A 16,677-nucleotide genomic window follows, 5' to 3' on the forward strand; every position below is an offset into this window, starting at 1 on the left:
TTTACTCTGACACACAGAAAATTACACATGGTGTACCACAAGGAAGCGTGCTTGGGCCACTACTCTTTTTGATTTATGTAAATGATCTCCCCAGTGGCATCCAAAATAAGGCCATCCTCTATGCTGATGATACCAATATTGTGATAAAGGGTGCAAACTTAAAAGAATGTGCTCTAAACACTGAAGGGATTCTTTGTTATCTTGATTCTTGGTTCTGCAACAACAGATTAGTACCAAATTACAAGAAAACTAATTTTATCTGTTTCAAAAATAACAGACACAAACAAAATTTGATAGGATTAAAAATCAATGACAACAGTCTTGAACAAGTAACAAGTGCGAAATTTTTAGGTCTCTACATAGATGACAAACTGTCTTGGTCAGAGCACATCAATGCTGTATGTCATAAGCTTAACTCGGTTTGTTTTGCAATAGGAAGCTAAGTGAAATTGTTAATATGGAAACTCTGATAAAATATTACTTCGCACAATTCTATTCCATTATGTCCTATGGAATTGAGCTTTGGGGGAGTGCATCAAATATGAAAAAGATCCTTATTATACAAAAAAGGCAATCCGCATAATGACAAGACAAAAGTGGCGAGCCACTTGCAAACCAAAATTTAAAGAATTAAATATCCTAACGGTAGTAAATGTCTACATCTACAGAATTCTAATACTCACTAAAAAACACATTAATCTCTACCAAACGAACGAACAGGTACACCAATATGAAACCCGGAATTGCTGGAAACTAAGGGCAATTCAGCATCGGACCAGCCGATATGAGAAAGGGACTACATACATAGGAATGCGCCTCTATAACTGTCTACCAAATGTCATCACAAAAGCAGAGAGCATAAATGAATTTAAAAAAGGTATTAAACCAATACTGACAGAAAACCCATTCTATACTATACAGGAATACTTTGATTACAGCAAAAGTATGAATAAATAAGGTATGATAATGAACTTGTATAATTGTAGACTATCATGATTAATAACTTAGGTGATTTTAACATATGTTATTATTAACTTTTTATAATATTGTCAATTTGAAGCTGTATAAGTAAACCCTTTTCATTCAATAAAGGGATATTTCGACTACAGCAAAAGTATGAATAAATAATGTATGATTATAAACTTGTATAATTGTAGACTATTATGATTATTAACCTATGGGATTTTAACATGTATCATTATCACTTTTTATAATAGTATCAATTTGAAGATGTATATGTGAAATTGTAATGTATTTTCAACTTCAATGTAAAACATGACAATGCCTATATGTAAAGATACAACATGTATCAAATGTATTACATCAAATGGCTGCTGAATAAATCAATCAATCAATCAATATTATGACGTCCTGATTATCGCCACAACCTGGCTCACAGACAATCAAGTCAGTGTCCGAGGACTCAGGTTCACTATCAATTTTTTCAGCTGTAAATGTGCAAACTGAATGAATACAAGCTTTGCAATCAGAGCAACGTAGCTCACATTTGCATAGACTGCCTTGCATTTTTTTTACAACGTATGGCTCCTCATTGTTTGCTGTTTTCAGGTTTCAAATGCTCTGATGATAGGTGCCATTGCCTTATGGTTGATAATTTGGTCGTCAATTTTCCTTTATTCAGATGAATCAACCTGTCACCTAACTTGTCTCGCAAGTAGCACAGATGTGGCCTTGTAGGTATTTTCAAAATACATCCCAAATTCCTAAAGGTCCGGTTCTGTTTTCATGTAGTGTATAGCCTCTTCTAAAACTCCCTGAAAACTTTCTCGGTTGTTGTGCTTCATTAATGTTCTAATTAGCTTATACACTTGCACTTGATTTTCGTGTCCCTTTACCCTACACAGATGTTTTTCTCCATGGTCACTCAACACGCCATGAACAGAACAATCTTTGCTTGGAGTCATTATTTTGCGCCAGGCATTGAAAAATACATCTGCCATGTCAGACATCAACACATTTGTATGTACTGGGACTTGCAGTGCGTTTCTTATGACACTTAAAAAAACTTTCATAACTGGAAGATCTCTTCTATTAGAAAACATGAATGAAACTGGAAATCCCTTACATAATTCGTCTAATACCAATAATGTTGTCAATTAAACCATGGGTGCTGTCCATGCAAACACAGTTACCTCCAAATTTCACCAACATCTCTTTTTGGGCTTCGTTCATTATTAAAATGAAATCTTCATTTTGCATATTGTATTCTTGTGATGCAACACCTTGTGGTTTGTAGTACTGGACAACAGATCGTGTCTCCTGCATCTCCCTCACCCACGATTCCACACTAGTACAATCGTTTTTATGTCTTATAGCCTCAGACTTCAGGTTGTAACTTTGTGCTACATTGTGGATATCTTTTCTTGACAGCAAGTTATGACGCTGCAAACCACTATCGTGAATCGGATATCTAAGGGAGTCGAGACTGTGACCAAACGCAATTTTCATAGCAATTTTCTTTGCTATTTCCTCTCTTTCAAATTTCGAAAACCTCAACCGACCCATCTCCTGCTGATGACCCACATGTGTGCTACAAAAGATAACTTTCACTTGACCTGATGGATAAAGTGTCACATCCATTCTAGATGGGCAGTGACCACCAATTTTATTACTGCCCATTAGTTTTGAGTGACGCTTATTGCTTCCAATGGGTTTGTAAATTCCATCACGGAATCAATATAACTTACTGCTTCCATCTACACTTTTATTACATTGTCCTCTTGCATTACACATTCACTCACAGTATCTTTTTCTAATTCACGTTTCCATTCATAAAATTTACTTTGATCACAAAATTCATGATTTTCTTCGCGGATAACTAGAACATGGAGCGATGAATAATGTTGAAGCATTCCGTTGCTATTTGAGCTGCCAAAGTGACACAAAGCACACAGTACTATATTTTGGCGTTCTGTTTTATGTACAGCGTTCTCATTACGCTTTATAGAATCTGCTCTGGGAGTGGAGTCGATAGCATCTGAAGAGACTGCCGTAAGCAATAGCGACTGTCAACTGTCAAGTGTAAACTGTCGTCTGCCACCAGGCGGACTACGAGTGGAGCAGACCCGAAGTCAGCCGAACTCGTATTTCATCACTCTACATTAATTATTTCTTGGTGTTGTGATTTTTTCCATCAGTGTATTTAAGTCTGTATCTGGTGTACAAATAGACAACCATTCCATTACAGACTGAAAAACAGTTACTAACAGGTCATTACAACACCATTCACAAAGACAAGATGAAATTCGAGAAGAGTGGCAAATGGGGCAAGTGTCTCCATGTTCCTTTCTTTCGTGGTACATTACATTGCATTCATGGTTGAGTCCGTTATTTCAGTTCTTTCGAAGAAAAACGATTATGATCACTTGCCAATGAAACATGCTGTATTGATAGCATTGGTCAACGGGCCTTTCACTTTCATAAAACTATTTTCTAATCCAGGATCTAGGTGGACTGTTGATTTTGGTTTTATATTTGACACTACAAATAATCTGAATTCTTTAAACCTCTCAATGGGTTGAGCAAAATATTTTATCACAGATATGTTTTTGTTGTTGTTATTGTGTGGTCCGGTTCTCATTAGAAATATGGAGCAATACAGTTGCAATTTGTGCACTGCAACTTATAGCAACAGTAGAAAATTATATTGCCACATCCACTGGAAGCACCCTGTTGTTGTTGGTGAAAAATTTACATGTGTTTCGTGTGGGTATTCCATGACGTCGAACAGTGCACACAAGACTCAGCCGGCACCGGAGCCGAGCGTCAGCGAAAAGACCCGATGCAGCAGACGACACGGAAAACAGCATGTTCGGCAAATAGTGGCCTGATGCTAGTAGCCTATGTCCCTATGTGGTCTATTGTGTATGTTTTCGTTGCCATCGTGTGAAATCTTCGAGTTAATGTGAAAGTGTGAAGGTTTTCTCCTTCTTGAACTAGGACAACACCATCAGAAATATGATGAATCCAGAAAAAGAGATGCACACGTTTAGAGTGTGGAAAAAGCTATAGCTATAACAAGACTCTGAGGAAACATGTATCACAGGTACATCGAGCAAAGTTAAATGATATCGCTCCACAGTTAAAAGTGCAAAAGTTTTATAAATATTTGTGTAGTTTATGTTGCAAACAGTTCAACCATGAGCGCAATGTAATGTACCGCGAAAGAAAGGAACATGGATTAGAAAATAGTTTTATGAAAGTGAAATGCCCGTTGTCCGTTATTTCAGTTCTTTCGAAGAAAAACGATTATGATCACTTGCCAATGAAACATGCTGTGTCGATAGCATCTGAAGAGACTGAATTTTCATCTTTCCAGGAATTCAGTGAGTGGAAGAAGCAGAGTGAGAGGGAAACGTTCTCACTTTACGTCAAAAAGTGTGGGTCATATCGTACTTCGGACACTGTCGCTGGGCATTCCTTAGTATGCCATCGTTCAGGACAATATGTATCTAAGAGTAAAGGTATTCCCCGCATGAGAATCCAAGGAACTAACAAAATAGGATGTGTACATCCTTCGAGCATTGAAATAACCGAAGCTGGAGATGGTAGCTGCAAAGTAAAATACGTCGTTACTCATGTGGGTCATCAAAATGGTGTTAGACATTTAGATTTGACAGAAGAAGAAAGAAAGACGTTAGCCGTTGACGTCGCAAACAAGGTACCATTGCAAGCGATACCCGACAAAGTAAGAGACACTTTATCTGATTCCATGCTAGAGCGTATCCATCTACTGACCGAAAAAAATTTATTCAAGATTGAGCAGTGTAATAATTTACGTTCCGAGGTCATGAGACATAAAGACGATGACATCGGCGTAGAAGCGTGGGTAAACGAAATCAGTGCCAATGATAATCCCTGTGTTTTATTCTGCAAACCACAAGATACAAGCAGCCAAAGTCAACCTCTCCTGAGAAGTGAAGACTTTGTCCTCATCATTATGAACAATGCCCAATGTGAAATTCTGAAGAAGGTCGGCAGTGACAGTGTTTGCATCGATGGAACTCATGGATCGTTTCGAGTTCATTACACTTCTTGTGCTTGACGACATGAGACAAGGTTTTCCCTGTGCTTTTCTTATCTCACACAGGTCTGACCAGGATGTGCTTTCATTATTTTTCAATGAAATGAAAACTAAAGTAGGAAAAGTACGTCCTCAAGTGTTCATGTCAGATTTAGCTGAGTCTTTTTAAAATGCTTGGCTTTCACAGATGGAAGAACCTTGCAGCACGACACGTTACTTTTTACCGCCCTGCCAATGTTCAGCAATGTCCATTTGTCTAGCTAAAAGCTGTAGTAGAAAATACTAGACCACTACTGTCTATTGTAGGTCGCAACATACATAGAATTGTCCGGTAAACGGATGTGGCTAGTACTGAAATAAAAGTTTTAACTTGGCAATGTAAATTTTCAGGTGTATTTTTACGATAAAGATCACAGTTACTACTGCCAAGTCCGTACTAAGTGTCTACACAATGTAAAGCTCCCACGCACACCACAATCACACACGAGGCCAATTTATGGTATTTACACTCCTTACCGAAGTTAATAGAGTTCACTAGATCGTTTAGTTATGAAAATGCTCGCTCAAATGTTGTGCACTCTGCTCTACACATAATACCTGTTCCAGTCTTAGACCGCACAACACTCCACGCGGTTTTAACTAACAGTCAAAACTAATAATTTTGATATTCCGTCCGAAATTCCACACGACTTTCACTATACCGTTCACTTAAAATACACTTTGTACTACTTCGCGAACTCGTAATTAGCATTTTTCCGCGATTTTACAGTACTTTCGTCGGAGCTGCTTTCAATGACATTTTACTAGTTCGAACCCTCAGACCCGACTTCTCTAGATCACACCAAAGGCTTTGTTCACAACATAAATTGGCGCGAGCCTGCATTTTTTTGATTGGCTGATATCACAAACACCAAATCAGGTTGCAGTATTATCCCGCGCTAACCCGCGCTTTACTTCAATGACCAATCATAGTAAAACATTTCTTTCTATGGCAATTGCTAAATAAATAAATTTAGAAAAGAATCAAATATAAAATTACTCCTTCTGAAATTACCGATTGATTTGTGTTCCAGTCACGATTTATTAGTACCATAAACTGACTGCACATTTAATTATAGTAAATCCCCTGTAAAGTTTAACTGGTACTTCGTGAATAAACAAAACAATTTTCATTTACTTCTGTTCTTCTTCACTCATACAACACTCACACTGCTAATTATTACACATATAAAACAATTGTAATTATGCAAATACATTAAATATTAGACAAACATAACTTTACAACATGGTTTTGACTACGACTGCTAGCACTGTCCGTCAACTGCTGACCTCTGCCACCTACTAGTACAACTACGTGCAGCTCTGTAACTCAGGTCCATGTCAGCTGGTGACATCTGTTGATGACTCATGCCTATAACGATATCGTCCTAACAAGTGACAGGAGCGATGCGAATGCGCTACGCCGCAATCTGTGAGAAGACTTTATTGCCCGTGGCATACAGACAGGGCATGGAGGGAAAATACATGTATTAAAATCAAATCACAAGAAAGACAGGTTGAAACTTATAAGCTAGTGAGGAGTTTAATGAAGGAAAGAGACGTCATAACACTTGAACATGTATTTCCTTTAGCTCCGGAGCGCCTGGTTTCAGATCTTGTAACAGCTGAGTTTGGGTTCTACCTCCAAGAACTTTATGCTAAAAGCACCAGGTGCTACGCTTATTGTTGCAGAGCCAACAGTGGTTTCAATACAAACATACATATTGAAAGCATGCATCGAACAATAAAATACATATATTTGCGTGGTAAACATGTAAAACGACTTCACAAATCCATTCATCCATTAATGAGCTTCGTCAGAACAAATTACATGACAGGCTCATTATTCTGATCAAGGGAAAACTGACAAGCAAACTCCATGATATTCGCTCAAAGCATGACTTAACCACCTTCCTGAACCACCTTCTGAGTTGGTTCAGGAACCCATAGTTGAAGAAGGAAAAGGCTGGCTTCTACCATCTACTTCTGAGGTGGGTGTCACTTATTTTGTACTTCAAAATGTGCAAGACGGCAACTGTAAATTGATTTGTATTGACTGTCAGGTCTGCATACATCAGTAATAATAATAATAATAATAATTATTATTATTATTATTATTATTATTATTACTATTTTATTGTCATTCGGCCATTACAGCAATAGACAATGTCATATACATACTGAAATACAATTAATAGTTTGAAAGAAACACCAGGTTTATTGTTAACATTATAATATTATATTACAGTTGATAAATTCTCTTATATCATAGAATGAGTGGAGGACTAGCAGGTCATGAATTGTTTGTTTGAATAATTGTTCAGGTAATTCTTGAACAGATTGAGGCAGATTATTAAATAATTTGCACCTCATGATTTCATATCTGTTGAGTGACCTAAACAATCTGTGGTAAGGAATATAGAGGCACCTATTCCTTCTCGTATTGTGGCTATGTACATTTTCCCTGGTTTTTGTTTCTGGTAGTTTCTTCTTCGTATAAATTAGAACATAGTATATGTACAGGTTTATAAGTCATGATTTTTTGTTCACAGAACAATGGCTTACAGTTTGCCTTAAATGCAGAACCAGTAATTATCCTAATAGCGTTTTTTGCAGTATAAATATATAATGTGCACAGCTAGAATTTCCCAGAAAATAATTCCGTATGTTATTATACTTTGAAAGAATGAAAAATAGGAAGTTCAAACATATTTTTCAGGAACACAATCCACAAATCGCCTTAACAGTTAATTAACTCTTGACAACTTTTTGCTAATATATTGTACAAGTTAACCCCAAGATAATTTATCAACTATGTCAAAAATTTGACATAACTTGGATCGTCTGACAGAAGCTTATCGCTAAGACTACAAACCATCTGCTGTGTTTTGTTTTCATTCAGCAAAAATCCATTTACCTTGAACCAATAGGATGCTTGGTCAATTGTCTTTGCTGCACAAGTTTTAAGGCTATTGAAATCATCACTAGCATGAAGAAATGTTGCATCATCTACATACAACACAGTGGTGGACTTGATAAATGATGGCACATCATTTATCATTATTAGGAATAAAAAGGGGCCCAGTACAGATCCCTGCAGAACACCTACCTTGACTTCTTCTATACTCTACAGTTCTTTCGCTACACAAACAACTTGCTTACGATTCTGAAGATACGATTTTATTAATTTAAGGCTGTTATGTCTAATGCCACAGAATTCCAGTTTTTCTAGGAGTTGCTTATGCTTTACACAGTCGAAAGCTTTGGTTAGATCACAAAATGTGAGTTGAGCATAGCCCTTATCCTCAAACACATGATGTAAGTATTTGACTACGAAGGGTACAGCATCCACAGTAGACAACTTTTTCGTAAAACCGTATTGGGATTTACTAATTATTCCTAATTTTTCAAAATAAACAGATAGCTGTTGGTAAATTACACATTCCAGTATTTTAGAAAAAGCTGGGACTATGGAGATTGGTATGTAACTGGAAGGTGAGTCTATACCTCCCTTTTTATATATTGGAACTACCTTAGCCACTTTGAATTCTTCAGGAAAATATCCATCAGATATACGTTTATTTATACAGAATGTTAAGGGGTACACAGTATAGTTTATTACTGTCTTTAGTATATTACAGGATATGTCATATATATCTACACTGTCATAAGATTTCAACCATTTTACAATGCTTAGGACAAGATTAGGTGAGACCTCGGAGAACATAAACGTGCCTCTGTCTGTTTGTGTTCTGCAAACATTTTTAGAACGTAACTCTGATGAACTGATATCAGGTTTGATTCTAGTATTTCCTACATCTTCAACAGATTTAGTAAAGAAATCATTGAATTTTTGGGGACTTACATTAATTTTTTTGCTTCTTACATCTTTAGCAGCACCATTTTTAATTTCCATGTAGTTTTGGACTTATTTGTGGTATTATCAATGGTATTGAAACTATGTGCTTTTTTTGGCTTCCACAATGGCTTTTTATACTCATTCCTGCATTTTATATAGGCTAATCTGGCGTGTTCTGTTTTCTGATTGCTACACATATTGTGCAACACCATAAATTGGTTATCATATTTTATAATCGTTTAGCGTACCATAGGTTTTGCCTGTTAATTTGCGTTTCTTTATGGGGACGCTGTCATTAAATTGTGTCGGAAATGTTTTAAAAATATTTCCCTGACAAATCAGCACTAAGACTATAACTTGTGTCGCCATGACATTGGTTGAACAAGTCTCTCTCAGCAAGCGACTTACAGAGCTGAGCAATTATGTCATCTGTGACAGGTCTGGTGATTATAAATTTTGGGACAGGCTTCGGAATATTGATTAAATTACATTAGTTTAATACTAGTTCCATGGTTCATGAATACAATATTTTGTAATGATGTGGAACAAGTCAAATTTTGCAATGCATGACATAATTAAGTTAATTTAACAACATACTTAAGTTAATACAACATTTTTTTTATTTTTGTTTTATTTTTTATAATTTGTTTGTTTGTTTTTTATTTTATTCTTAATTTATATCTAAAAATTTCTCTATGGAGTAGAAGGAGTTCTCATTCAGGAATTCTTTTAATTTCTTCTTAGATACTTGTTGGTTATCTGCCAGACGTTTGATACTATTTGGTAAGTGACCAAAGACTTTAGTGGCAGTATAATTCAACCCTTTCTGTGCCAAAGTTAGATTTGATCTTGAATAGTGAAGATCATCCTTTCTCCTAGTATTGTAGCTATGCACACTGCTATTACTTTTGAATTGGGTTTGGTTGTTAATAACAAACTTTCATAAGAGAGTATATATACTGAGAAGCTACTGTGAATATCCCTAGATCCGTAAATAAATGTCTGCAGGATGATCTTGGGTGGACTCCAGCTATTATTCTGATTACACGCTTTTGTGCAATATATACTTTATTCCTCAGTGATGAATTACCCCAAAATATGATGCCATATGAAAGCAATGAGTGAAAATAGCTGTAGTAAGCTAATTTACTAAGATGTTTATCACCAAAATTTGCAATGACCCTTATTGCATAAGTAGCTGAACTCAAATGTTTCAGCAGATCATCAATGTGTTTCTTCCAATTTAATCTCTCATCAATGGACACACCTAAAAATCTGGAATATTCTACCTTAGCTATATGCTTCTGATTAAGGTCTATATTTATTAATGGCGTCATACCATTCACTGTACGGAACTGTATGTACTGTGTCTTATCAAAATTCAGTGAGAGTCAGTTTACAAGGAACCACTTAGTAATTTTCTGAAAGACAGTATTGACAATTTCTTCAGTTAATTCTTGTTTGTCAGGTGTCATTATTATACTTGTATCATCAGCAAAGAGAACTAACTTTGCCTCTTCATGAATATAGAATGGCAAGTTATTAATATAGAACAACAAAGGACCCAAGACTGACCCTTGTGAAACCCCATTCTTTATAGTTCCCCAGTTTGAGGAATGTGCTGATCTTTGCATATTATGAGAACTGGTTATTTCAACTTTGTGCACTCGTACAGTTAGGTACGAATTAAACCATTTGTGCACTCTCCCACTCATGCCACATTATTTGAGCTTGTCTAGCAAAATTTCATGATTTACACAATCAAAAGCCTTTGAGAGATCACAAAAAATCCCAATGGGTGGTATTCGATTATTTAGATCATTCAAAATTTGATTGGTGAAAGCATATATGGCATTTTCTTTCTGGAAACCAAACTGACATTTTGTACGTACTTCATTTTTGCTCTTATCAATACAGAACCTACTTGTATGGTTTAAAGATACAGAGTCATGATCTGAAAATGGAAACGCTGTAACATCATATGATTCTTCTGTAGTTTTAAAGTTGCCAAAATATTGTCAAGAGATGTTTTATCTCTTGTGGGCCTGTTATTGATTGAGTGCAAATTGCACTGTCTTAGAAGGTCTTTCAACTCAGTCACAGTACGGTTAAGTGTTGTTATATCAAAATCAGCATTCAGACCTCCACCAATTACTATGTCATAATGCAACCATCTGGTTCCTCTTAGTACATCTAACAACATGTCCAGTGTTTCTAGAAGTACATTGATGATACCCTTAGGTGACCTGTAAAGGGATACTATTACTAACTTAAAACTGTTCATAACTATACCAGTGGCTTCAAAGTTCTGTTCCTCACACAAATAATCTAGGTCCAACTTAACAATGGAGCAGCTGAATGACTGGTTAATATATATTGTCACACCAACTCTTATATGCAATTTTCTACAGTAACTATTTGCTACATTATAGTTATCAAGTTTGACAACTGGAAGTACACTCTCAGTAACCCAATGTTCACTAGGACAGAAAATATCAAATTTGTTATCTAGTCCAAAACTGTTTACAATAAATTTTCTATCTATTAGTCCTTGAACATTCAGATAGCAAATTTTAAGATCATAATTGTTGTTTATTTTAGATTGAACGTTTTGGTGAGGTGTTATGAAATTTGTTACACTACTTATCTCGTGGGCTTCTTCATCTTGCTGCCTTCCACTTAAAACTCATTTAGACAGAGAGGAGGTGCTGTTTTCCGTCTACTCGTAACACTTGATGCTGTTTCTCCTGCTGCAGTTCTCTTTTCTCCATTTAGAGGAACTGTAGTTACTGTTGCTGGTGAAACTTATGCTGTTACTGTTACTGTTGCTTCCTTTTCCACTGCTGCTACTGATAATGCCACTGGTGACTGTGACGCTTTACATGTTTGCACAGATGTAATTTTTTCATCATAAAGTGTATCTGCAGATGTTTCTTCTTCATATGCTGTTGGTGCACTTTTATTTTCTGTTGTCATTGGCAGAAAACTTGTTCCAGGTAGTGCTATTTCTACATGTGCCTCCACTCTTGCTGTCTTTATCACCTGGAGAATTTCTTTGGCCAGCACTTTCTTGCCTAGGTTGTTTCTGTGCAGTCCATGTCTAGTAAAATGCTCTCTTACTGAACGCGTTGCTTCAATGAACGTTATGTGCACAAAGCCGCTACAAATCTTCCTGAATTTCCGATTTGTTGCGATGATTTCTCTGTTTACACACAAGTCTTCTGTTAAGTCGTGTCTGTAGGGAATGGTTACAACCAATATCTTCGCATGTGAAATTTTTCCTAGCGGTTCTTTCAGTCTTCTTACAGCAAGGCTCCTTTCGTTTTTATAGACATCGTTTCTCCTCCGATTATGTCACAGTTGATGTCGCTTTTCACGGCAGTTTCACAGTTTTTCTTCACTTCCCATAGAGGAGCACCAGGTTTCGAAATTCCAGTCACTTTATATTCGGACTGCATATCAGACATGATTGTAACCAGTCCCTTACCATGACTCGTCGATAATATGTATATTTCTTCCTTCTTGTTCACTGTTTCCTTTTTTTGTCTCGTATTCAGTTTTATTACAAGTTGCTCTCACACGATTTTTTCGTTTAATAGTATTTGATGGTAACGTGTTTCTGCTGGCACTTTTTTATTCAACAGATATTACTGAGCAGTTACCTGTTACACTGAGATTTTTTGTCTGTGATTCTGAACTGTCTGCAAGTAGAACATCGTATTTTTTCATTAGTGGAACACGAAAAACATTGGTATTTAAGACAGGTCGATAGATTTTCTTAGGCTAATATACACTCCCGGAAATGGAAAAAAGAAGACATTGACACCGGTGTGTCAGACCCACCATACTTGCTCCGGACACTGGGAGAGGTCTGTACAGGCAATGATCACACGCACGGCATAGCGGACATACCAGGAACCGCGGTGTTGGCTGTCGAATGGCGCTAGCTGCGCAGCATTTGTGCACCGCCGCCGTCAGTGTCAGCCAGTTTGCCGTGGCATACGGAGATCCATCGCAGTCTTTAACACTGGTAGCATGCAGCGACAGCATGGACGTGGACCGTATGTGCAGTTGACGGACTTTGAGCGAGGGCGTATAGTGGGCATGCGGGAGGCCGGGTGGACGTACCGCCGAATTGCTCAACACGTGGGGCGTGAGGTCTCCACAGTACATCGATGTTGTCGCCAGTGGTCGGCGGAAGGTGCACGTGCCCGTCGACCTGGGACCGGACCGCAGCGACGCACGGATGCACACCAAGACCGTAGGATCCTACGCAGTGCCGTAGGGGACCGCACCGCCACTTCCCAGAAAATTAGGGACACTGTTGCTCCTGGGGTATCGGCGAGGACCATTCGCAACCGTCTCCATGAAGCTGGGCTACGGTCCCGCACACCGTTAGGCCGTCTTCCGCTCACGCCCCAACATCGTGCAGCCCGCCTCCAGTGGTGCCGCGACAGGCGTGAATGGAGGGACGAATGGAGACGTGTCGTCTTCAGCGATCAGAGTCGCTTCTGCCTTGGTGCCAATGATGGTCGTATGCGTGTTTGGCGCCGTGCAGGTGAGCGCCACAATCAGGACTGCATACGACCGAGGCACACAGGGCCAACACCCGGCATCATGGTGTGGGGAGCGATCTCCTACACTGGCCGTACACCTCTGGTGATCGTCGAGGGAACACTGAACAGTGCACGGTACATCCAAACCGTCATCGAACCCATCGTTCTACCATTCCTAGACCGGCAAGGGAACTTGCTGTTCCAACAGGACAATGCACGTCCGTATGTATCCCGTGCCACCCAACGTGCTCTAGAAGGTGTAAGTCAACTACCCTGGCCAGCAAGATCTCCGGATCTGTCCCCCATTGAGCATGTTTGGGACTGGATGAAGCGTCGTCTCATGTGGTCTGCACGTCCAGCACTAACGCTGGTCCAACTGAGGCGCCAGGTGGAAATGGCATGGCAAGCCGTTCCACAGGACTACATCCAGCATCTCTACGATCGTATCCATGGGAGAATAGCAGCCTGCATTGCTGCGAAAGGTGGATATACACTGTACTAGTACCGACATTGTGCATGCTCTGTTGCCTGTGTCTATGTGCCTGTGGTTCTGTCAGTGTGATCATGTGATGTATTTGACCCCAGGAATGTGTCAATAAAGTTTCCCCTTCCTGGGACAATGAAATCACGGTGTTCTTATTTCAATTTCCAGGAGGGTATACACACAGCCGATCAAACTTTTCAGCATTTCTGCATATTGTCTAGCTTTACTTAAATCACTTTGCAGTTCTTCCCTTACACTTATTTCAAGTCCAGCGTTGCACATTTCAAATGCAGTTTCAAGATCGTGTCACTCAGTTCCACAGTCACATGTAGCCCTATCTTGACCGAGGTTTGCTTCCACGGAACAACAAGAATGATACCAATTATGTGCCACTACACATATTTTAGCACCTTTTATCACTTTTTTTGCACATAGCATACAATTCACTGATGGTAATTTACCGATATTCACGGAGAGATTTACCACTACATCCATATGCGCCGCCATCTTGCCAGGTATACATGCTCGTGCGTAGATTCGAGTATCAGATGGGACATGTGTAAACATATTCACTCTGACATCTCGTGGAAATCGGGTTTTCTGCCGGATATCAGCGTCTTCCAAACACGACATTTCGACGTCATTACTTGACGTCTTCCTCAGGTGTTCCCTGAGACTGGCTGCTTGCTGGACCGGGTCGCACATTCATGCCTGCCCGGTGCCCGGTGTTCCCTAGTCGGTCCGCGCCCGCTAGTCGCGCTATCCTGCCGCTCTAGGTGTTCCCTATTCCGTCCCGTCTCCAACGGGGATCGTGGCCTCCTGGCGTTCCCTTCTCGGTCTGCACCCGCGAGTAGCGCTCCAATGCCGCTCTGGACGTTCCCTATTCCGTCCGCTCCCGCTCTGGCCGTCTCCGACTGCGGCTGAGGCTTCCTGGTGTTCCCTTCTTGGTTCGTGCCCGCAGTGTGCGGATGTCTGAGGCTCGTTGTTGGTGATAGAAACATATTTTCTCCGGAATTGCTTCAGCAGTTCAAATGCCGGGTTCCATGCAGTGCTTAGCTGGTATCCTGCCTCCCGGTTAATCAAGTTTTGTGCCATCTTTATCTCTATAGATTCAGTGATGACACTATCTCAGAACCTGGGGGTCTGGACCATGACCTTGGTGTTCTCTTAATCCATGGAATGTTCCAATTCTATGCAGTGTTCTGCTACTGCTGATTTTGTGGCCTGCCTTAGCCTGGTATGTCGCTGGTATTCCTTACATCTGATTTCCACCGTTCTAGTCGTTTGGCCAATGTAGGACATACCGCATTCACAAGGAATATTGTAAATGTCAGGCTTCCTTAAGCCCAGGTCATCTTTGACTATTCCAAGTAAAGCCCTGATTTTGCTAGGTGGGCAGAAGACACTCTTGATGTTATATTTAATTAGTATTCTGCTGATCTTGGCAGAGACAGGCCCGGCATACTGTAAAATGCCGGTTTCTTGATTTCTTCTTCTTGCTCGTTCTCCAGTGTATCCTGAGTCTGGTGGGATGTAGAGCTCTGCGGATGTCCCTGGATGAGAATCCGTTGTTAGCAAACACTTTTTGAAGATGTTCAAGTTCCCCTGCCAGGCTGTCAGTGTCAGACAGTGTCTGGGCTCGGTGTACGAGTGTTCTAAGCACCCCGGTCTTTTGTGCTGGGTGGTGGCAGCTGTCGGCCTGTAGGTATAGATCTGTGTGTGTTGGCTTTCGGTACACACTGTGGCTGAAGGTGCCATCCGCCTTCTTCTTCACCAGGACATCCAGAAACGGCAGCTGACCGTCCTTTTCTAGCTCCATGGTGAATTTAATATTCGGATGCCTTGGGTTCAGGTGGTCCAGGAAGTCTTCCAGTTTTTCGCGACCGTGTGGCCAAATGACAAATGTGTCATCAACGTATCTCAGGAAGCATGTTGGTTGGTAAGTGGCAGTTGTAAGAGCCTCGTCCTCAAACTTGTCCATAAACAGGTTGGCCACTACTGGTGACAAGGGGCTACCCATCGCCACCCCTGCAGTCTGTTCACAGAATTGACCTCCACAAAGGAAGTAAGTCGATGTTAGAATATGCTTAAACAGATCCAGCACAGCTCCATCAAACTTCTCACTGATTAAGTCAAGCGTGTCCTTAAGGGGCACTCTGGTGAACAGGGACACCATGTCAAAACTGACCATTAAATCTGCATCTTAGAAACGTAGGTTTTTAAGACGTTCCACAAAGTCTTGTGAGTTGCGAATGTGGTGTGCACACTTCCCCACGTATGGTGCCAACATTTTCTTGAGATATGTAGCAGCTGGGTAGGTGGCTGCCCCAATATTGCTCACAATGGGTCGTAGTGGTACACCCTGTTTGTGGATTTTAGGTAGTCCATAGAGTCTGGGTGGGACTGCTGCCTTGGATTTCAGTTGTTTGATAACTTTCTCAGGCCAGCCAGTTTCCTTCAGCAGAGACTTGGTTTTTCTGTCCAACCTGTCAGTTGGATTCTGTTCTAGTGGTTTGTAAGCCGGGTCCTCCAGAAGTCGCCGGATCTTCAGGTCATAGTCACCTTTCTGCAGTATGACTGTGGAGTTCCCTTTGTCTGCTGGTAACACCACTATGTCGTCATCTTCTCGTAATCTCCTGAGGGCCATCCTCTCGTCTCTTGAGATGTTAGACTTAGGGGGCCTCTCTCTGGTAAG

General features: G+C 39.9%; 1 protein-coding gene across 1 annotated transcript; it reads left to right on the forward strand.

The window, feature by feature from the left end:
* The first annotated feature begins 3,715 nt into the window (after positions 1 to 3,715).
* On the forward strand, positions 3,716 to 5,213 carry LOC126298347 (uncharacterized). The gene is made up of 3 exons (XM_049989641.1): positions 3,716 to 3,885; positions 4,138 to 5,034; positions 5,111 to 5,213. The coding sequence occupies exons 1-3, from the start codon at positions 3,716 to 3,718 to the stop codon at positions 5,211 to 5,213; spliced, it is 1,170 nt and encodes a 389-aa protein (XP_049845598.1).
* Positions 5,214 to 16,677: the final 11,464 nt, after the last annotated feature.

The sequence above is a fragment of the Schistocerca gregaria genome, chromosome X (assembly GCF_023897955.1).
Source record: "Schistocerca gregaria isolate iqSchGreg1 chromosome X, iqSchGreg1.2, whole genome shotgun sequence".
NCBI classification, from domain to species: domain Eukaryota; kingdom Metazoa; phylum Arthropoda; class Insecta; order Orthoptera; family Acrididae; genus Schistocerca; species Schistocerca gregaria.